The sequence below is a fragment of the Panthera uncia genome, chromosome E3 (genome assembly GCF_023721935.1).
Source record: "Panthera uncia isolate 11264 chromosome E3, Puncia_PCG_1.0, whole genome shotgun sequence".
NCBI lineage: Eukaryota > Metazoa > Chordata > Mammalia > Carnivora > Felidae > Panthera > Panthera uncia.
Genome location: NC_064815.1, coordinates 11245111 through 11269390, shown reverse-complemented (window position 1 = coordinate 11269390; position 24280 = coordinate 11245111). Strand labels below are relative to the sequence as shown.

Below are 24280 nucleotides of genomic sequence, written 5' to 3'. Positions count from 1 at the left end.
AAGAAAATTGAAGAAGATATAAAGAAATGGAAAAACATTCCCTGCTCATGGGTTGGAAGAATAAATATTGTCAAAATGTCAATACTACCCAAAGCAATCTACACATTCAATGCAATCCCAATCAAAATTGCACCAGCATTCTTCTCGAAACTAGAACAAGCAATCCTAAAATTCATATGGAAACACAAAAGGCCCCGAATAGCCAAGGTAATTTTGAAGAAGACCAAAGCAGGAGACATCACAATCCCAGACTTTAGCCTCTACTACAAAGCTGTCATCATCAAGACAGCATAGTATTGGCATAAAAACAGACACATAGACCAATGGAATAGAATAGAAACCCTAGAACTAGACCCACAAAAGTATGGCCAACTCATCTTTGACAAAGCAGGAAAGAACATCCAGTGGAAAAAAGACAGTCTCTTTAACAATTGGTGCTGGGAGAATTGGACAGCAACATGCAAAAGGTTGAAACTAGACCACTTCCTCAAACCATTCACAAAAATAAACTCAAAATGGATAAAGGACCTGACTGTGAGACAGGAAACCATCAAAACCCTAGAGGAGAAAGCAGGAAAAGACCTCTCTGACCTCAGCTGTAGCAATTTCTTACTTGACACATCCCCAAAGTCAAGGGAATTAAAAGCAAAAATGAACTACTGGGATCTCATGAAGATAAAAACCTTCTGCAATGCAAAGGAAACAACCAACAAAACTAAAAGGCCACCAACGGAATGGGAAAAGATATTTGCAAATGACATATCGGACAAAGGGCTAGTATCCAACATCTATAAAGAAATCACCAAACTCCACACCCAAAAAACAAATAATCCAGTGAAGAAATGGGAAGACAACATGAATAGACACTTCTCTAAAGAAGACATCCGGATGGCCAACAGGCACATGAAAAGATGCTCAACGTCGCTCCTCATCAGGGAAATACAAATCAAAACCACACTCAGGTATCATCTCACGCCAGTCAGAGTGGCCAAAATGAACAAATCAGGAGACTATAGATGCTGGAGAGGATGTGGAGAAATGCGAACCCTCTTGCACTGTTGGTGGGAATGCAAATTGGTGCCGCCACTCTGGAAAACAGTGTGGAGGTTCCTCAGAAAATTAAAAATAGACCTATCCTATGACCCAGCAATAGCACTGGTAGGAATTTACCCAAGGGATACAGGAGTACTGGTGCATACGGGCACTTGTACCCCAATGTTTATAGCAGCACTCTCAACAATAGCCAAATTGTGGAAAAAGCCTAAATGTCCATCAACTGATGAATGGATAAAGAAATTGTGGTTTATATACACAATGGAGTACTATGTGGCAATGAGAAAGAATGAAATATGGCCCTTTGTAGCAACGTGGATGGAACTGGAGAGTGTGATGCTAAGTGAAATAAGCCATACAGAGAAAGACAGACACCATATGTTTTCACTCTTATGTGGATGCTGAGAACCTTCAAAGAAACCCATGGGGGAGGGGAAGGAAAAAAAAAAAAGAGGTTAGAGTGGGAGAGAGCCAAAGCACGAGACTCTTAAAAAGTGAGAACTGAGGGTTGATGGGGGGGTGGGAGGGAAGGAAGGGTAGGTGATGAGCACTGAAGAGGGTATCTTTTGGGATTAGCACTGGGTGTGGCATGGAAACCAATTTGACAATACATTTCGTATATTAAAAAAAATTACTTTGGCTCTTCGGGGCCTTTTGTGGTTCCATACAAATTTTAGGATTGCTTGTTATAGCTTCGAGAAGAATGTTGGCGCAATTTTGATTGGGATTCCATTGAATGTGTTAATTTCTTTGGGTACCATTGACATTTTCACAGTATTTATTTTTCCAATCCATGAGCATGGAATGTTTTTCCATTTCTCTATATCTTCTTCAATTTCCTTCATAAGCTTTCTATAGTTTTCAGCATACAGATCTTTTACATCTTTGGTTAGGTTTATTCCTAGGTATTTTATGCTTCTTGGTGCAATTGTGAATGGGATCAGTTTCTTTATTTGTCTTTCTGTTGCTTCATTATTAGTGTATAAGAATGCAACTGATATCTGTACATTAATTTTGTACCTTGCAACTTTGCTGAATTCATGTATCAGTTCTAGTAGACTTTCGGTGGAGTCTATTGGGTTTTCCATGTATAGTATCATGTCATCTGGAAAAAGTGAAAGCTTGACTTCATCTTTGCCAATTTTGATGCCTTGATTTCCTTTTGTTGTCTGATTGCTGATGCTAGAACTTCCAATACTATGTTAAACAACGTGGTAAGAGTGGACATCCCTGTCATGTTTCTGATCTCAGGGGGAAAGCTCTCAGTTATTCTCCATTGAGGATGATTATTAGCTGTGGGCTTTTCATAAATAGCTTTTATGATGTTTAAGTATGTTCCTTCTATCCCGACTTTCTCGAGGGTTTTTATTAAGGAAGGATGCTGAATTTTGTCAAATGCTACGTCTCCAAAGGCAAGGGAATTAAAAGCAAAAGTGAACTATTGGGACCTCATGAAGATGAAAAGCTTCTGCACTGCAAAGGAAACAATCAACAAAACTAAAAGGCAACCAATGGAATGGGAAAAGATATTTGCAAACGACATATCAGACAAAGGGCTAGTATCCAAAATCCATAAATAACTCACCAAACTCCACACCCAAAAAACAAATAACCTAGTGAAGAAATGGGCAGACAACATGAATAGACACTTCTCTAAAGAAGACATCCAGATGGCCAAGAGGCACATGAAAAGATGTTCAACGTCACTCCTCATCAGGGAAATACAAATCAAAACCATACTCAGGTATCACCTCACGCCAGTCAGAGTGGCCAAAATGAACAAATCAGACTATAGATGCTGGCGAGGATGTGGAGAAACGGGAACCCTCTTGCACTGTTGGTGGGAATGCAAACCAGTGCAGCCACTCTGGAAAACAGTGTGAAGGTTCCTCAAAACATTAAAAATAGATCTACCGTATGACCCAGCAACAGCACTCCTAGGAATTTACCCAAGGGATATAGGAGTGCTGATGCATAAGGGCACTTGTACCCCAATGTTTATAGCAGCACTTTCAAAAATAGCCAAATTATGGAATGAGCCTAAATGTCCATCAACTGATAAATGGAATTAAGAAATTATGGTTTATATACACAATGGAATATACGTGACAGTGAGAAAGAATGAAATCTGGCCTTTTGTAGCAACATGGATGGAACTGGAGAGTGTTATGCTAAGTGAAATAAGTCATACAGAGAAAGACAGATACCTTATGTTTTCACTTTAAGGTGGATCCTGAGAAACTTAACAGAGGACCATGGAGAAGGGAAAGGGGAAAAAAAGTTAGAGAGAGGGAAGGAGGCAAACCATAAGAGACTCTTAAAAACTGAGAATAAACTGAGGGTTGATGGGGGGTGGGAGGGAGGGGAAAGTGGGTGATGGGCATTGAGGAGGGCACCTGTTGGGATGAGCACTGGGTGTTGTATGGAAACCAATTTGACAATAAATTTCATATTAAAAAAATAAACACACCTACCAATTTTTTTTCAAAAGAAACAAAAAAGAAACCAATTTGACAATAAATTTCATATTAAAAAAATAAACACACCTACCAATTTTTTTCCAAAATAAACAAAAAAAGAAACCAGTTTGACAATAAATTTCGTATTAAAAAAAAAAACAACACCAAAACCTAGGCCCCATCTAAGGGCACTTTGAGGTGGGGCCATTGAGAAATGATTAGGTGATGAGGGATGAGCCCTCATGCATCAGAATAGTGCCATTATAAAGCAGACCCTGGAGAGCTTGCATTCCTTCTGTCACAGGAGGAGACAGTGATGAGGTGCCATCTATGAACCAGAACCACAGAGTGGGTTCTCATCAGACATTCTGAATCTGCTGGCACATTGATCTTGGACTTTCCCGGCTCCGGAAATGAGAGAAGTAAATTTCTATTGCTTATAAGGTATACTGTTTGATATTTTTGTTATAGTAGCCTGAAGGGATTAAAACACATACACTTAGGACTTGTGTATTTTTTTGTTTGTATGTTATACTTCAATGAAAAATTTTTAAAAATGAAATATAAATCAGTCACAATGTTGACATTTATGTACCATGTTCTGGGGACTCAAAGAAAAAACTTTAAATTATAATTGAGAATTAAAAAGAGACCATCAACAAGGAGATAGCAGCACAACATTTGGGACAAGTAAGTTAACTGTGTGTACACCAACCAGAAAAGAAAGAGGAAAGCATTACAGTCAGAGGAAACATAAACATAAAGGAAGTTTCAAAAAAGCCATTCGTTTGATGGATGGATAAGGAGATGTGTGACAAGAGCCCTGAGTGAGAAGAGCTGGATGGGGAGAAACAACATGAGCCTGATACATGAAGTGTTGTGGCCACTAAGAAAGGAAAGAGAGAAAATGATATGATTCAAGATTACACAAGGAGATAAGTGACATGGAGATGGCCGATGTGAACAGTCACATCTAACAGCTACTGAGTATTCAACTATGCGCCTGGCAATCTATCAAACACTCAACATGCATTTCCTCCTTTATGCCTCAAAACAGCGGGTTCAGGTGACTAGATAGTGATAATTTTTCACACAATATCTAGTTGAATATCATGACAGTCCTGCAAATTAGTTTTACTCAATTTATATCTGAGAAAAAAGGCTAGAAAAGTTATATGACATGTCACAGTTAATAAACAACAGAGATAGGATTTATATCTATGATTTATCAGTTCCTGAAACAAATTAGGCAATAAATCAACCATATGTGTATGTATATGTGTATGCATGTGTGTGTGTGTGTGTGTGTGTGTATATACATATGTTATATAAGTCATCTCACCCTCTATATTTATATTATACATTTATATATTATATAAAATTATTTTATATTATGTATTTTATATATTTACATTATATATATTATACACATTATTGGCTAAATGACTAGAGTTTGAACTGCAAAGCATGTGGCCATAACACAACATGCTCTCTGACCAAGAAACAGAAATTCTGAAGGGAACTATGAGAGGTCATTTAGAAAAAAAAATTCAGATATCAGAAAATGGAAAAACTAATCACAGAATCATAGAATCTTGACATTTAATTGTATCCGAATTCATCAAGACAATTCCACAGCCCAGTTGATTATTTCTTTGTAACTCACCTTATTCCAGAGAGATTTAGAGCACTTGGCATTTAAATTCTATCTGTAATTATCTTCTGGAACTAAAACTAAAGACCAATCCAATAATTCCAATAAAAAAAAATTCTAGAAAACTGCGAAGAGAAGTAAGTGTTCACTTTCGGTTGCTACCAAAACATACCATCCACCAGTGCTGAGTGGTCAGAAATAATCCAACCCTCCACAAAAATTTATGCTACAAACCCAACTTTTTCTACAGAAATTCTATCACAAGAAAAGGAAAGTTACCTTCAATCGGTTTTCCTTTTCCCACACAATAGCCTGAATGAGGGTAAGATGATTCATAGAGAAGATAAATAAGATTACTAAAGGGATGAAAATACCAAAAAAGGTATAGAAGTAATCATGAGAATATGCTGGATATGGAAATCTCTGAACAAATACAGTGACTTCTCGGAATAGCTTTTGTGTAGCCTTGTGATTATAGTATTTCATGATGGCAATATCCACGGCATGCTGCATAGCCAGGAACCCTTCAGTGATGTACCCTAAGTGAGAAAACAAGGATTGCTAAGTACAACAGAACAAGTAACAGCTGAGCTGAACAAAGAAAAAGGTAACTGAACTATGTCAAAGACAAACAACAAAGTTAATTATTGTAAAGAGGCCCTTGTTATAGTCTTAAATTTCCCAGAGCAGCTATTATGGTTTCCCCACACAAACAGATAATAAATACTTTTTATTATTTAAAAAATACGAATATGGTTGACACACAATGTTACATTGGTTTCAGGTCTACAACATAGTGATTTGACAAGTTTATACGTTATGCTATGCTTACAAGTGCAGATACTATCTGTCACCATAAAATGCTATTACACTACAATTCACTATACTCCTTATATTGTGCCTTTATTCTCATGACCTATTTACTCCTTAAATGGAAGCCTGTATCTCCCATTCCCCTTCACCCATTTTTCCTATCCCTCCCTCCTCTGGCAACCATCAGTTTGTTCTCTGTATTTATAGGTCTGATTTTGCTTTTTGCTTATTCATTTTTTTTTTTTTAAGATTCTTTTTAAAAGGATCCTGAGGCGCCTGGGCGGTTCGATGGGTTAAGCATTCAACTCTTGATTTTGGCTCAGGTCATGATCTCACGTTTTTGGGTTCAAGCCCCATGTTGAGCTCGACGCTGACAGTGTAGAGCCTACTTGGATTCTCTCTCTCTCTCTCTCTCTCTCTCCCATCTCTCTCTGCCTCTGCCCTGCTTGCTCACTCATATGCTCACACACACTCTCTCCAAAAAAAAAAAAAATTAAAAAATAATAAAAGGATCCTAATTCCCAGCTTCCCAGAAAGTAAATATTGTATGAAATTACAGAACTGCTTTCTGAAATTTCAATCAACTGAATGAGAATTACTGTATAGGTATAGATTTTAATTCAGTACTCTTGACATTTGAAAAATTAAGTGTAGTTCATACTGTGAGCTGATATCCACTAAGGCAGTAATACTCAGTGTGGTCTTTAGATCTGTGGTAGTATGCAAAAGCTTCTTGCCGTCATATAACTTTAGTATGAAAATGAGCAAACACTTTAAAAGCTTATTAAAATTTGGCATTGCTGTGACATCTGAAACTGATTTTTCTATTAATCTATACAAATTCTTTATAGATTTTGAATGTGAATATGTGTAACATTTTCTCCCCTCTGGATCTTTCCTTACTATATATTTTTTTAATGTTCATTTTTTTTTTTGAGAGAGAGAGAGAGAGCGAGCAGGGGAGGGGCAGAAAGGGGGAGACAGAGAATCTGAAGCAGGCTCTGTGCAGCGAGTGCAGAGCCCAATGTGGGGCTGAACTCACCAACTGTGAGATCATGACCTGAGCCAAAATGAAGAGTTGGACGCTTAACCAATTGAGCCACCCAGGCACCCCTTGCCTTACTATTTTTTTTCTAATGTTTATTTAGTTTTGAGAGAGAGAGTGAGACACAGTGTGAGTGGGGGAGGGCCAGAGAGAGGGAGACACAGAATCAGAAGCAGGCTGCAGGCTCTGAGCTGTCAGCACAGAGCCCCACACGGGGCTAGAACCACTAACCGTGAGAACATGACCTGACCTGAAGTCGGACGCCCAACCAACTGAGCCACCCAGGTGCCCCGCCTTACTATTTTTAATAGTGTCTTTCACATAAGCCGAAGTATTTAATTTTAATGAAGTCAATTTATCCATTTTTTCCCCTTTTATGGTAATACTTTTTCTGTCTTAATGAATCATTGCTAGCCCCAAATTCATGAAGATATTCTCATAAATTTTGTTGTGGAAGATTTATGATTTTAGCTTTTGCATTTAGGTTTATGATTATCTCGTTAATTCACTAATTTTGTGTAGATATGAGTTAGTGATCAAGATTCATTCTTTCCATATAAATGCCATGTTATTCCATCACAATTTGTTCAAAAGATTTCATTTCCCCAGTGAATTATATTGGCATCTTTGTGGAAAATCAAATGTCTATTTCCAGATACCTCATTCTTTCTATTAGTGTATTTCTTCATCCTTAAACCTATACAGTTTTGTCTTAATTATGTACATTTGTACTAAGTCTTAAATGTTCTTTAACACTGGCATTCCTTTCCAAGATTTTTTTTTACTAAGCTAGACCCTTTGCATTTCCTTATAAATTTTAGGATAGCTTGCCAATTTTTTCAAAAAAGACTGCTGGGATTGTGACTGTCACTATATTGCTATCATAGATCAATTTAGGGAGAATCTACATCCTAACAATTTTGAGTCATGCAACCAATGAGATTTAGATATCATTTGTTTAGGTGTTTAAATTATCTCTCAGAAATGTTTTGTTATTTTTGGTGTAGATTTATAATTTATTTTTGTAGACTGGCTTTCTATCTTGGGTATTTGCTAAATTAATACATTGTATGTAATACTTTTTTGTGGATCTCTTCAGAATTTCCTGCACACGTGATTCTGTCAACTTCAAACAAAGGTAATTTCACTCTTTCCTTTCCAAAATCTATACCTTTTATTTCATTTCCTTTTTCTAATACAAGCTAGGACATCCAGTAATATGCTGAATAGAACTGATGAGAGCAAACAACTTTACTTTATTCCTGATTACTAGGGGAGAAATGTTCAATATTTCACTAGGAAGATAACAAATTTCTACACATGTACTTGATCAGATTCAGAAACTTCACTGTTTTTGTTTTGTTTTGTTTTAGAAAGAGGGAGAGACAGCATGCATGCACATGAGTGCACAAGCAGGGGAGGGGCAGAGGGAGAGAGAAAGAATCTCAAAGCAGTCTCCATGCCCAGCGTGGAGCCCAAAGTGGGGCTCAAAGCAGGGATGGATCTCACCACCATGAGATCATGACCTGAGCCAAAATCAAGAGTTAGATGCTTAACAGAGCCACCTGGGGGGGGGGGGGAGGGGGGGGCGGCCAGAAACTTCACTTGTATTGCTACTTTGGTTTGGAGAGTTTTTAAAATATACCTCTATATTTTGGGAAAAAATGTAGTCTTACAGAAAAGTTGCAAAAATAATAGAGACAGTCCCATATACCATGCATTCTCAACAGAGGGTTATACAACTTCAATTAGACCACAGCACACAGAGCAGATCTGTAGTGTACCTGTAGTATTAAAATTTCATGAGAACACGTAGGGAGAAAATATCCAAAATGATTCTCTAGAAGGGCAATGATGAAAAAAAGATTGAGAAATATTGCTTACACACTGCACCCACCTTCCCAAATATCGTATCTTATACTATCATGGTAAATCTGTCATAACTAAGAAATTGACAATGGCACAATACAATTTCTAATTTATACAAACTTTGGATTCACCAGTTTCTCACCAATGTCATTTTTTTTCTGTTGCAGAACCCCCATCCAAGATACTACATTGTATTTAGGTGTCATGTCTCCATAGTCTCCTTTGATCTATGAAACTTTATCATCCTTTCTTGTTTTTTAAAACCTTGAGAGTTTTCAAGAATACTGGGCATGTATTTTGGAGAATTATCTACAATTTGGGTTTGCATGATGTTTTTTTTACTAATAGACTAGAATTAAAAGTTTCAGAGAAAGATACCACAGAGGTAAAGTGGCCTCTTCATCAAATTGTATCAGGGAATATTTGCTATCAACATGACATCAAAGTACTCATAAAATTATTTTAAATTCTTTGGCTACTAATTCCAATATCTAGCTTCTCAGTTCACTTATTTATAATGACTCTTTTTTTCTTTTAATTTTAGGTAACATTTTCCTGCTTCTTTGCATGTCCTATAATTTTGGATCTCATGCCAGAAATTGTGATTAAAGGAAGAGTGGACACTAAAGTGTATAATTGTTTGTTCTGTTTTCTTAAAGATGCTAGCTCCTTCCTTTGTCATACAGCTAGAGGAAGGAGCTGACCATTTAAATTCCAAGAGTTCAGCTGAGTTGGGCTGAACCTGGGCTTCAACTTAACTTACAGATTGCCTCCTATTCCTTGCCACTACAACCAGCAGTGCCAGGAACTCTCTATGGATCATTAAAAAGAGTTTCTTAGGGTTTCTACCCAGGAACATATTATTAATTTGGCTACTATTATGGTGTGAATGTTCACGTCTCCCCAAATCCATATGTAGAAATCCTAACCCCTAGGGGTGATGGTATTAGAAGGTGGGATCTGTGAGATGTGTTTTAATCATGACAGTGCAGCCCTCATAAGTGGGATTAGTGCCTTATAAAAGAGGCTCCAGAGATCTCCTTAGTCCTTTCCACCAACTGAGGACATAGTGAGAAAGCACAAGTGAGAAACTTAGGAAGGGGGCCCCTCACCAGAACATGACCATGCTGGAACCTTCATCTTGAACTTCACAGCCTCCAGAACTGTGAGCAAGAAATTTCTGTTGTTTATAAGCTGCCCAATATGTGGTATGTATTTTGTTACAGCAGCCTAAGTGAGCTAATACAGCTGCCACGGCCAGACCGCTCCCCAGAAGGGCTGTATCAGCTTGTGTGGCCTCCCTTCTGCAGTGCATTTACATACCCCTGGCAACCCTTAGCATTATCCAACTAACCCTTATAAAATCATACCCCAGGCGAAGTTCATAATGCATGCAGTATGTATGGTAGAAAAGACATAAGATTGCTTGTTAAATTTTATGATGGGAAAAAGTTTAAAATATTTATTAAAGAAAATAATAACAAAATAATAAAGAAAATAAAGAAATAAAGAAAATAATAACATGCAAAACAATCCCACCACCTAACAGAGTAAAAGTTTTCATATTTGGAAATTTGTCCCAGCTTTGTGCTGATAAATATGCAGTTTACACAGTTATCATTTCAAAATACAGTTCTGAACTCTGCTTTTTCAGAAGATTTAATGATGGCTATTTTTAATGACTGTACAATGTTCAGTAAAATTAAATTTTATACTTTTGTTATTCACTTACCATATTTAAGATGCAGGTTATTTCAAATTTTTATGAATTATGGTGAATTGGTTATAGCTTGTTTTTCCTGTTGGATAATTTCCTCAAGGTAAATGTGCATTATTGTTAATAAAAACAAAGCCCCACTTAAAGATGTTTTAATGGTAGTTTGTATAATATATTTTAAATTAATAGAACTATATTAGAAACTGTTTATCAACCCAACAGAGCAGCATACAGTTATAATGGATCAGACCGTGTCAGTACCCAGGAACATGTATGTTAAAGTCATTAAAATCCAAATTTCACAAGTGAACCTACATGAAAAAATAAGGATATACAATGACCAGGAAAAGATAAAAATACATTGTTCCAATATATAGAAGTTTTATATAGGTTTTTGGACACTGAAAATTTTAAATAAAGAAATCACCAGTAGAATTTAAGAAACACAACAGATGAACATGGGGGAAGGGAAGGGAAAAAAGATAAAAACAGAGAGGGAGGCAAACTATAAAAGACTCTTAAACGCAGAGAACAAACTGGGTTGCTGGAGGGAAGTAGATGGGGGGATGGGTTAAATGGGTGATGGGCATTAAGGAGGGCACCTTTAGGAATGACCACTGGGTGCCATATGTAAGAGAGGAATCACAAGATTCTACTCCTGAAACCAAGACTACACTGTATGTTAACTAATTTGAATTTAAATTTAAAAAAAAAAGAAGAAATCACCAGCACAGTAAGTTAAAAATTAACAATTTTCATCACAAGGTTAAAGAAATACAGGTATAAACATGTGATGCCTTAAGAGCCTTACTTATATGACTTATATGACTAGGATATAAAAATAAGTATGATTAAAGATCTGCTTACCAGGACTCCCCCCATGGGAACTACGTTCACTTCTGGGTCCCAAAGAAGGAAAAGTTGGAAAGAGAACACCTGTTTCCCAGCCTTCTGTTCGGACAAAACTCACATACTTGTTCCTCTGAAAACTACTAAAACGCAGATAATATTTTACCTACAGGGAACAAAAAGAAATGATACCTGTAAACAAAAGATAATTAAGGAAGAATGAGAAACAAAAGGAAGTTAAAGAAAAATCGCATGTGTGTGATTCTGAGGCAGACTGTTGAGCACTAAGTGGATTCCAAACGTTAGGCAGTGGAGCAGACTTGTCATATGGCTATTGTGGGTTTGCGGTAAACAAACACGGTGGCAACTTGCACACCAGTGCCAATGTCTTTTTCCCAAAATAGACAGCTGGCATGCATACTGAAATGAAACACACCAAAAGATGCTGCTAATTTCTCTTCCCATTACATCAGCCAAGTGTTTTGAGAGGAAAATCCCTTCCTCCCCTAAAAGTGATTGTAACATAAGAAAGAATCCCACATGAGGACAGAGGAGAAATGTGATAAAATATAAATGTGGAATACTGCATAATTTCATTATTAAATGAAAAGGTAATACTAATTCTAGAGAACTAAATAAACCTCAAGGTAGAGCATGCTGGGTCTAAGTAGCTTTACGAGACAGAAAATGGTCCAGCAGTTGCCTAGAGTCAAGGATCAGACCAGAGAAATCAGTAACATCAGGAGGAGCAGGCCGATGTCATAAATCTAGGTAAATATTAATATACTCAGTTGTCAAGCCGAGAGCTTCAGACACTTACTGCACGTTCAAGGACTAAGACATAGAACCTATTCCTCAAGGAGCTCAAATTCTAGTTGAGACAACATATATATTTACTTTACAGCAAATTCAATGATAGTAACATGTAAGGAGCATTTATGGGAGTATGGAGGAGGACAGAGGTAGGTATGGTTAGGAGAGACTGTACAGCAAGTCACAGTAGCAATGTTAAAGGTAAGAGAGTGAGCCAAGTGGCAGGGACAGTGGGGAGATTGTCCAAGGAAAAACAGGTGAAGTTTGAAACTGTACCAAAAACATTCTAACCAGTCTGTATATACACTGATGAGCCTACATCAGCACCAGCTCATACCAAATTAGTAACTTGAGGGTATTTTACATACGTGAAAGGAGTGAAAGAGTGAGGGAAAAGAATGAAAACATACCTCCAACTCTACTTACAACCCAGCGGTTTTCCTTACTTTTTCCTTCCATTGAGAACCAGCAGTTATCTTAAATGCAGAATTATAGCTCCATGCGTACATCTATACTATATTTTGATTATTTCCTTCAACACCAAGGACACCAAGTTCAAAGCACAGTCCTTGTCTCTCCTTCTTGGAGGTTGTTATCAGAATCTTCCTCAGAGTCTGCCTATGTCCTAATTCTGATGCCACTTGGCTAAACCTTGGCACTGTTTTCTAGATTTAGATTCTGGTGAAAAACTATGAGAGTCAAACAAAAGAAAGAGGGACATTTTCATGCTGTGTTCCATGCTGGTGAAGATGCAGCTGCTTTTAACCCCTCAGGTCTTTTGAGCTGGGAAATCTGCATTCACTTCACCATCATGTACAGAGCTGGGAAAGAGCTGTATCAGATACAGTGGGAAAGGTAATATCCTTGGTGGTCAATGTCTCCTATGATTCTGATTTATAAGGAGAAAATCTAGTACATGGTAAATTTAATTATTTCCCCACCAACATAAAGCTCTGGCTAAATAAATGCACATACACAGAAATTAGTTAGATTTGGATTTAAATCCCTGCTCAACTATGTACAAGCAGTATGATCTTGGGTAAGTTGCAGTCCCCCCACTTAATAAATGAAATAATTATGCCTCTACTTCATTAAACCTCAGAAACTGGAAGCACACTTATGAAGTTTCTACATAAAACCGTCTTACCTTAAGTGGTAGGGGATCATCACTATTTTGGAATTCATGGTCAAAAATAATAGCAACCAACACTTTTTTAGAGTTATTCTCTTGTTTAACATACTCTTCAAAATCTCGTTCTGAAGAAAAGCCTTAAACTGTAGAAAGAAAAATAAATCTAGTGTGTGAGTTGCCCACATACAGGCAAATGTATCTGAGTGCCTTTTCTATCTATAAGATGGAAAAATGCTTTACACGGATGAAAGATTATCAACATATAAATTTTAAAACACTGTTGCTCAGGGGTACCTGGGTGGCTCAGTTGGTTAAGAGTCCAACGTCGGCTTAGGTCATGATCTCATGGTTTGTGAGTTCAAGCCCCGCATCGGGCTCTGTGCTGACAGCTCAGAGCCTGGGGCCTACTTCAGGTTCTGTGTCTCCCTCTTTCTCTCTCCCTCCCATACTTGTGCTGTCTCTCAAAAATAAGTAAATATATATATTTTTAAAGTAAATTTAAAACAGTGTTCAAACATCGGCACAACAAACTAATGGATATTAGGAGTGCATGAAAATCTTTAGGAGTTTTAAAAGTTTGACCACAAGTTTAAAGTATAATTAAAAAAAATAAAGTATAATGAATCATTATAATAAGTACATACTGAAATAAAGCAAGGAAGAGCGATACTTCCAAAGTGTTTTGAAATTTTCATTTTAGAAGGAAATAACAAAATTGATCCATGAAATCTATTCAAAGTCGTGTACGATGAGAATCTCTAATATCTGAATAAAAACTACTTAGAAGTTGAAGAATGAAACAACTTCACAATTTTAATATTGGAGGTGATTATGTGTGATAATCATTATTTTTGGTAGTTTGGAAATGCCAAGTGTGCATACTTTTCTCAAGGTGGGCACAGCTGGAATATAAATTCCAAAGCTGGAAGCAGGATGTCAGGGACTAGAATCAGGTTTGCACCCATGCAAGGTGACCAGGAGCAGGACAAAACAAAATCCTCAGAGAGTTTAAATGATCAAAGCTGGAAAAACAAAGTCCACCAAATTAAACAAAACAAAACAAAACAAAACAAAACAAAACAAAACATAGAACACAGCTGGAAATTTCAGAATATTATCCTGAAAGTACACTGTGAACAAGGTGAAGTGCATACAAACAGGTAGTCAGGTACACTTTGGGGCATGTAGCCTCTGCTTCTGCATCTGAACTTAACCACTGTCATCATCTCACCTGTGCATTCTTTACGTCCCAGGGAACCTTCCATCTGCCTTAACCATGGAATGTTGTGGGAATAGCCACAATTCTTTGTAACTGCCTGGCCAAGGTGGTAAGGGACTGAGGAGGGATCTACCAGTTTGTCAGTCTGTTTTCATTAATTTATCTGGGCTTCAAGGAAGGTGTTACCTGCTCAAGCAGGGGTATGTGAAAAGATTAAGAGAGATAAAGGGAGATAGTGAGAGATTTTTTTAAATGTTTATTTTATTTTTGAGAGAGAGAGAGAGAGAGAGAGAGAACGGGGGAGGGAGAGAGAGAGAGGCAGACACAGAATCCAAAGCAGGCTACAGGCTCCAAGCTGTCAGGACAGAGCCCCACACTGGGCTCGAAATCACAAACCCCAAGATCAAGACCTGAGCCTCAGGAGTTAACTTACTGAGCCACCCATGTGCGCTGAAAGTGAGAGATTTATGAGTGCTTAATGAGGCTAAAACATGTGTTTGTGTGGATTTCTCAAAAATAGAACTGGAGGGAAATTTATTTATTATTTATTTTCATTTATTATCTGGGGTGGCTTTATTTTTTCCCCAGCTTTATTGAAGTACATGACACATAAAAGTTGTGTATTTAAGCTGTAAAACATGATAATGTGATATATGTATACACTGTGAAATGACTGTAACAATCAAGCTAATTAATATCTCCACCACGACACAGTTACCACTTACTTTATCTTAAAAATTTTCTGCCCAGAGTGATTTAGGTGTTACTGACAAAATAAAATTGTATATATGTAGGTTGTATAATGGGATTTTAAGGTATAACATTATGTTTTAATATATGCATAGACTGTGAATTGATTACCAAAATCAGGTTAATTAACTCATCTATCACCTTTTGTAGTCACCATCCTCTTTTATGAGAAGAACACTGCAAGATCTACTTCCGGAATAAATTTTATATACACTATATAGTGTTATTGACTATAGTCACCATGTACATTAGATTTCCAGGACTTATTCATCTTTATAACTGAAAGTTCATACACCCTGACCAAAATCTCCCCATTTTCCCCACCCACCCCCAACTCCAGAAACCACGACTCTACTCTCTGTTTCTGTGAGCTCAGTATTTTTAGATAACACATATAAGTGAGATTATAAAGTATTTGTCTTTCTGTGTCTGGCTTTTTTCACTTAGCATAATGTTCGCCAAACATAATACATACTGTTACAAGACAGGATCTCCTTCTTTTTTGTGATGGAATAATCACGTTTTCCTTATGCACTGATCTGCTGATGGACACTATGGTTGCTTCTATACCTTGGTTGATTGTAAATAATGCTGCAATGAATAATTATGGACTTACAAACCTTGAAAAAGGGAAATGCATAGGGTGAGTGCCATATTCACCCTGGTACTTTACCTGAACGCATTGGCAGAAAATTGTAGACTTACTGAGCTGAAGAAAAGAGATGAGAGCTCAGGCTGCCAAAATGGCTGGAACTTGAGAGGTAAACTTGCAAAGAGAGGAGAAGAGCATAGAAGTGAAAATCAGCTTGTAAATTCCTCTGAAGTCAGCAGCCAACTCCTGAACTGAGAATGTATAGGCTAAGACTCTTTGAAACCAAGGAGATAACAGCAGGTGGCAGGCTAAAATGCTGAGCAGGGATTTCATCAGGTACACAGTGCTGATGAAATAGAGAATATTAGCGTTCAAGCCCCACTAAGGTCGAGGAGCCTTCATAAATACCCCAGGCTTCCAGCTGACACCCTAGAAGAGCCATGCCCTAGAACACAGGGTATGCTGCAAGAGTAAAGACAAAACTGAAACAGAGCCGCCCTTATGAAGCCTAAAACCACACTTTGATGGAATCAAGTCACTCTGTCAGTACTCTAACAACCAACCAGAAGAAAAGTTAACCCTCAGGAGCCTCTGATGTTTATCCACAACACCTGTCATTTTATAAAAATATACAAAATATGCTATAAAACAGAACTCGATGACTTAAAGAGAAATAAATATATACAAGTAATCTAGATACCACAATTTTCCAGTTAAGGACTTTAAAAGTAACTATGGTTAATATAGTTAAAAAAGAGAGAACACTTCTCTGATTACCTGAAATCTATTAAAAACAGGACAAGCGGAAATTCCAGAACAGAGAAATATTTTTAGAAACAATTCAACAGAGAGATCACATGAGCTAATAGTTTCAAGACATATAAGCATAAAGAAATTTGAACATTGTATATAATGTTAAAGTAGATGTTTTATATCTATATATTTATATATAAAACACCTATTTCATACTAACAACACCTAGCTGGAAATGTAATGCCTCTGTCAATAACTGACAGAATAAGCAGACAAAAACCAGTAAGAATACATATTTGAAAAGCATTATGATTAACTAACTTGACAACTTCGCCTGGGTAGCATTTATAAAACACTACAAGCAAAACCCACAAAACACATGGTCTTTACAAATGTACATGGTACATTTTTCAAAATACACCATAAAGTGGGCATAAACAATTCTCAAAATTTCAAAGAACTGAAATCAAATATATTCCGATTCAAGGAAATTAAAATAGAAATGGAAAAAAAAAAACGAGAAAGAGAACAACAAATTCCAAATGTTTTTAAGTAAAGTAATACATTTCTAAGAATCCCATGCATCAAAGATGAAATCAGAATGGAAATCAGGCAATATTCTGGGTAACCCAAAGTAGCTTCTAAGAGACTATGTTTATTGGGATATTTGTATTATATACTTCAAAGCTTATTGGGGATTTTGCATTCTTCTGCTTCACTGATGTTTTAAATAAGATATGTTTTGAGATGGCATCTGGTCTCAAGTTCCCTCAAATCCCTTGAGAGTCAAAAAAAAGGCTGAAAAAATATACTAGTGAATAAATGTATGTATGTAAAAGGAAGGGGCACTAGAGGTATGCTCACCAAACTTTTGACAGTGTTTCTTTCTGGGGGAAAAGGAGAGAAATTGAGTTGAGAAGGCGGGGTAAGCTTACTGTGGGGCTTTTAAGATAATTCTATGTAGTTTAAGTCTTCTCTAAAGCATCTATATATGACTTGCACATTTTTATATGAACAATGTTTGAAATAACTGACCACAGAGCACACATCCAGAATGAGGGCTCATGCTTATGCTGTGCCTGTGTGTACCTTTGGTGCACATCATATACCTCCAGGGTTATACTTACCCAGGTTTAAGAAGCACAACCAGAAACCAGGACGACTTAGTATCAAAGAATTGGATAATAATCCAAAATAATATAAATTGATCATCTAATTTTTAAATATTACTATGTTTTGGGTTCTAGGAGAAAATATTTTTTTATGAATTTAACTCTCAAGTTTAACAAAGTCTGTAATATTATATCTAGGAGAGTACTCTCTGGTTATGAGGATATATCCTATAATGCTTTAGCTGGGAGAACAATGCCTGGCTAAAAGATTACATATGTGTCTTTACTGAAACCCAGTTTAATAATACATTTTTTCAAAAAACTTTAATTTCTAACCTGTGAAATTATAGTGTAAATCCCTCTTCACGTGGTCAACAATACTCTTCACCACAACACTTTTGGAAGGCATAAAAGCCAGTTCCCATGGACCAGGAAAAATCATGGGCATTCCAAGAAATGCAGGTAACTTATCAATAGGCTGAAGAGAGTAATTGAAAGGCCCATACTTCTTTATAGTCAAAATCTTGCGTGTTAACAGAAGCGTACCAGCAAATAGTAACGTCAGGGTGAATTCCACAAATAACGCCACCAATCGCCGCCTCTAGGAGATGGAAAAAAAAAAGATTATGTTAATTGTCTTGTAAGTCCATTACCTCTGCAAATGCCTAATTCTTTTTTATTAAAAGACACTTCTTAAAAGAAGATATATAGATGGCAAAGAAGAACTCTATAGTAGCAATAGTTTCCTGGACTGTTTTCTCTATTCTCCATGTCATTCTGCTATTATTTCACTCTGTGAGGACCCTTCACATTTGGAAGAGATACCCCCAGCTGTAGGACTGAGAAAAATTTAACAGTATAAATTGAAATGTAGTGATCAGGCTGTAAGAATTTTCACACTGTGGTCTCTTAGCTGTTGCAAAACTCCTATAGATAGCTCAACTTACCTTTAAAATAAAATTCTTCCACAGAAGAGCCATAAATTGGTAAACCCATGAGAAATCCATTCTTCAATTCTAAGGAGGGAGTAAAGATTTTTACTTAGATTTGAATTGTTTAATGTTTTAATCAAACTCAAAGGAGGACAATAAGAAACAATAAGCACTTGAAATATTAGAGAAGCTGTTTATCCTTAAATCCCTACTCAGTATCTACCAGGTTTCTAATATGTATAAAACTTCAAGCACAAAACAAAGATCAGTATGTTATTGATGCAAGCTTCCAGGTAAATTTGACCAATACCTTTCCCAATTATTATTAAGAAACAATACAAGAGAAAATAAATAATCACCATCAGCAAAAAGACAAAATGGTATGTGAAAATCACATCATAGCTATAAGCCCAAAATGCCACTCAACAAGTAGCAAGACTGAAAGTACTTCCATTAACAACATTGCTAATAGGAGAAGATTCATTTTTATATTTAATGAATATTTGCTGAACATCTATTACGTGACATATTAAGTCACTTAGGTGTATAATGGGAAACATAACAAAGGTTTTTATTTGTTATTTTATTAACAGGTTATTAATAACCCAGGATCTGAAATCAGACTATCTAGGTTGGTTCTCAGCTCTACCACTATCTGTGTGATCTTGAACACTTGACTTAAATTCTTGGAGTTACCAGAGAGAGAGCTACAATTCAGGGCCAGGAAGGGGAGACATTATTTTAGGACCTCACCTTATAAATAAGGATGAATGTGAAAGAAACTGGCCAGGGTCTGTGCAGGGACTGCACAATTTCAAATAATTTTAATCCTTGATACCAGATGAAGGTATCCTATATTGCAAATGCCTGTGGTACCTAGAACAACAAAAAAAAAATAAATCCTCTCTGAAGAAAACTAATATTATCCTGGAGACTCAGCTATTTCTCCAAACAATTTTTCTGAATATAACATCTGGCACTCCTGACATCTGGGGTGGAATTATCAGGAGCAAAATTTAAAATAAGTATGCTTACCATTTTCAAGGCAAAAAACATAGAAGGTTTAGAAATTCCACAAAAGGGCATTAGATTAGGATCTCAAAGGATGGAGGAAGCAGTGGTCCTAGACCTAAGCATAAAGCTAACCTATAAAACTAGTAGAAAACATATAGAAGAATATCTTTGTGGCCTTGTGGATACAGAGATTTATTAAAGTAAATGAAAAAAAACTACAAGCCATAAAAAAGATCTTCATCAAAATCTAAAATTTTTGCTCCTCAAAGAATACCATCATGAAAATAGGAAAGAAAGCGATAAAAGGGGAAAATATTTCTAAAAAATTTATCTGACAAAAGACATATATAAGCATTGCTATAAGCCAATAATAAAAATATAAGAACCCAAATTTTTAAAGTGGGAAATACACTCAAAAAGACATTTAAGCTAGAACAAACAATGCTAAAATTTGTATGGAACCACAAAAGACCCTGGATAGCCAAAGTAATGTTGAAAAAACTGAAGGCATCATAATTCTGGATGTTAGCCTGTTTACAAGGCTGTAATCATCTAGGCAATATGGTATTGGCACAAAAACAGACACATAGACCAATGGAATAGAATACAGAACCCAGAAATGGGCCCACAAACGTATGACCAACTAATCTTTGACAAAGCAGGATAAAGCATCCGATGGACAAAAGACAGTCTCTTTAGCAAATGGTGCCAGAGAACTAGACAGCAACATGCAGAAGAATGAAACTGGACCACTTTCTTACACCATACACAAAAATAAATTCAAAATAGATGAAAGACCTAAATGTGAGACAGGAAACCATCAAAATCCTATAAGAGAAAAGAGGCAGCAACCTCTTTGACCAGCCGCAGCAATTTCTTACTTGACAGGTCTCTGGAGGCAAGGGAAATAAAAGTAAAATTGAACTGTTGGGACCTCATCAAGATAAAAAGCTGCACAGTGAAGGAAAAAAATCAATGAAACTAAAAGACAACCTTCAAAATGAGAGCAGATATTTGCAAAAGAAGATATATTGGATAAAATATCAAAAATCTAGGGGTGCCTGGGTGGCTCAGTCGGTTAAGCGTCCGACTTCGGCTCAGGTCATGATCTCACAGTCTGTGAGTTCAAGCCCCGCGTCGGGCTCTGTGCTAACAGCTCAGAGCCTGGAGCCTGCTTCGGATTCTGTGTCTCCCTCTCTCTCTGACCCTCCCCTGTTCATTCTCTGTCTCTCTGTCTCAAAAATAAACATTAAAAAAATTTAAAAAAATCTATAAACATCAAACTCAACATACAAAAAAAATTCAGTGAAGAAATGGGCAGAAGGCATGAATAAACACTTTTCCAAAGACATCCAGATGGCTAACAGACACATGAAAAGACGCTCAACATCACTCATCATTGGAGAAATACAAATGAGATACCACCTTATACTTGTTAGAATGGCTAAATTTAACAACTTGGGAAAACAACAGATGTTGGCCAGGATGTGGAGAAAGGGGAACCCTCTTACACTGTTGGTGGCAATGCAAACTGTGCAGCACTCTGGAAAACAGCATGGAGGTTCCTCAACAGAGCTCAGCTTGGCGGGGAGCAAAGGCTCTTACCAGCGCCATCTCCCTCGCCCACCCCCCAGCCAAAATCCCTAAGGGAACTAGTTCCTGTCAAAGAACTTGCTTGCACCAAGCAAACAACCAACGCTGTGCTTCTGCGGATCCATCCCTCCGACGGGGCCGCCTCCCTCTCGGTGCCGCAGGGCCCATCCTGAAGCGGACCACAGAAGGCAAAGAGAACTGAGTCTGCTCCTCCCGCCCCTGTGCACCTTCAGGATCCACCCCAGCTAATACGCCAGATCCCATCAAAGCAGCACCACAAGCCTCGCAGTGTGCAAGTAGCCCAGACAGGGGCCATACCACTCCACAGTGAGTCCTGCCCCTGGGAGAGGGGAAGATAAGGTACACACCAGTCTGACTGTGGCCCCAGCGGTGGGCTGGGGGCAGACATCAGGTCTGACTGCGGCCCCACCCACCAATGCAAGTTACTCCAGACAGCACAGAGGAAGAGTCCTGCAGTTCCATGCCACTCCAGGGACTATCCAAAATGACGAAATGGAAGAATTCTCCTCAAAAGAAACTCCAGGAAGTAGCAACAGCTAACGAACTGATCAAAAACGACTGAAGCAATGTTAGAGAAAATGAATTTAAAATAATAGTCATAAAATTAATTGCTGGGCTTGAAAAAAGTATAGAGGACACCAGAGAATCTATTACTACAGAGACCAAGGGACTAAGAAACAGTCAGGAGAGCTAAAAAATGCTATTAATAAGCTGCAAAATAAAATGGAGTCGACCACAGCTCGGATTGAAGAGGCAGAGGAGAGAATAGGTGAATTAGAAGATAAAATTATGGAAAAAGAGGAAGCTGAGAAAAAGAGAGATAAAAAAATCCAGGAGTAGGAGGGGAGAATTAGAGAACTAAGTGATGCAATCAAATGCAACAACATATGCATAATTGGGACTCCAGGGGAGGAAGAGAGAGAGAAAGGTGATGAAAGTGTACTTGAAGAAATCAGAGCTGAGAACTTCCCTGATCTGGGGAAGGAAAAAGGCATTGAAATCCAAGAGGCACAGAGAACTCCCTTCAGACGTAACTTGAATTGATCTTCCTCATGACATATCATAGTGAAACTGGCAAAATACAAGGATAAAGAGAAAATTCTGAAAGCAGCTAGGGATAAACATGCTCTAACATATAAAGGGAGACCAATAAGACTACTGACAGATTTATCTACTGAAACTTGGCAGGCCAGAAAGGAACAGCAGGAAATCTTCAATGTGATGAACAGAAAAAAAAATATGCAGCCAAAAATCCTCTATCCAGCAAATCTGTCATTTAGAATAGAAGGAGAGATAAAGGTCTTCCCAAACAAACAAAAACTGAAGGAATTCGTCACCACTACACCAGTCCTACAAGAGATCCTAAGGGGGATCCTGTGAGACAAGGTACCAGAGACATCACTACAAGCATGAAACCTACAGATATCACGATGACTCTAAACCCATATCTTTCAGTAATAACACTGAATGTAAATGGACTAAATGCTCCAACCAAAAGACATGGGGTATCAGAATGGATAAAAGAACAAGACCCATCTATTTGCTGTCTACAAGAGACTCATTTTAGACCCGAGGACACCTTCAGATTGAAAATGAGGGGATGGAGAACTATTTACCATGCTACTGGAAGTCAAAAGAAAGCTGGAGTAGCCAGCTTGTTATGTCAGACAAACTTGACTTTAAATTAAAGGCTGTAACAAGAGATGAAGAAGGGCATTATATAATAATTACAGGGTCTATCCATCAGGAAGAGCTAACAATTATAAATGTCTATGTGCCGAATACGGGAGGCCCCAAATACATAAAGCAATTAATCACAAACACAAGCAACCTTATTGATAAGAATGTGGTAATTGTGGGGAATTTAATACCTCACTTACAACAATGGAGAGATCATCTAGTCACAGGATCAATAAAGAAACAAGGGCCCTGAATGAAACATTGGACCAGATGGACTTGACAGATATATTTAGAAGTCTGTATCCCAAAGCAACAGAATATACTTTCTTCTCAAGTGTACATGGACATTCTCCAAGATAGATCACATACTGGGTCACAAAACAGCCCTTCATAAGTATACAGGAATTGAGATCATACCATGCATACTTTAGGACTACAATGCTGTGAAACTTGAAGTCAACCACAGGAAAAAGTCTGGAAAACCTCCAAAAGCATGGAGGTTAAAGAACACCCTGCTAAAGAACCAATGGTCAACCAGGCAATTAGAGAAGAAATTAAAAAATATATGGAAACAAATGAAAATGAAAATACAACAATCCAAATGCTTTGGGATGCAGCAAAGGCAGTCCTGAGAGGAAAGTACATTGCAATCCAGGCCTATCTCAAGAAACAAGAAAAATCCCAAATACAAAATCTAACAGCACACCTAAAGGAAATAGAAGCAGAACAGCAAAGGCAGCATACACCCAGCAGAAAAAGAGAAATAATAAAGATCAGAGCAGAAATAAACAATGTAGAATCTAAAAAAGCTGTAGAGCAGATCAACGAAACCAACAGTTGGTTTTTTGAAAAAATAAACAAAATTGATAAACCTCTAGCCAGGCTTCTCAAAAAGCAAAGGGAGATGACCCAAATAGATAAAATCAGGAATGAAAATGGAATTAGTACAACCAATCCCTCAGAGATACAAGCAATTATCAGGAAATACTAGGAAAAATTATATGCCAACAAATTGGACAACCTGGAAGAAATGGACAAATTCCTAAGCACCCACACACTTCCAAAACTCAATCAGGAGGAAATAGAAAGCTTGAACAGACCCATATCCAGCGAAGAAATTGAATCAGTTATCAAAAATCTCCCAACAAATAAGAGCCCAGGAACAGATGGCTTCCCAGGAGAGTTCTACCAGACGTTGAAAGCAGAGATA

At 37.4% G+C, this 24280-nt stretch overlaps 1 protein-coding gene across 1 annotated transcript in view; it reads right to left on the bottom strand.

Annotated features, from left to right (window-relative positions):
• The window catches only part of LOC125928638 (phospholipid-transporting ATPase ABCA3-like), a 164888-nt gene extending 145254 nt beyond the window's left edge, over positions 1 to 19634 (bottom strand). The window contains 6 exon segments of the mRNA XM_049639368.1: positions 5446 to 5705; positions 11478 to 11625; positions 13420 to 13547; positions 18167 to 18431; positions 18778 to 18846; positions 19516 to 19634. Coding sequence (XP_049495325.1) covers positions 5446 to 5705; positions 11478 to 11625; positions 13420 to 13547; positions 18167 to 18431; positions 18778 to 18837 — 861 coding nt within the window. The 5' untranslated portion in view covers positions 18838 to 18846; positions 19516 to 19634.
• Positions 19635 to 24280: the final 4646 nt, after the last annotated feature.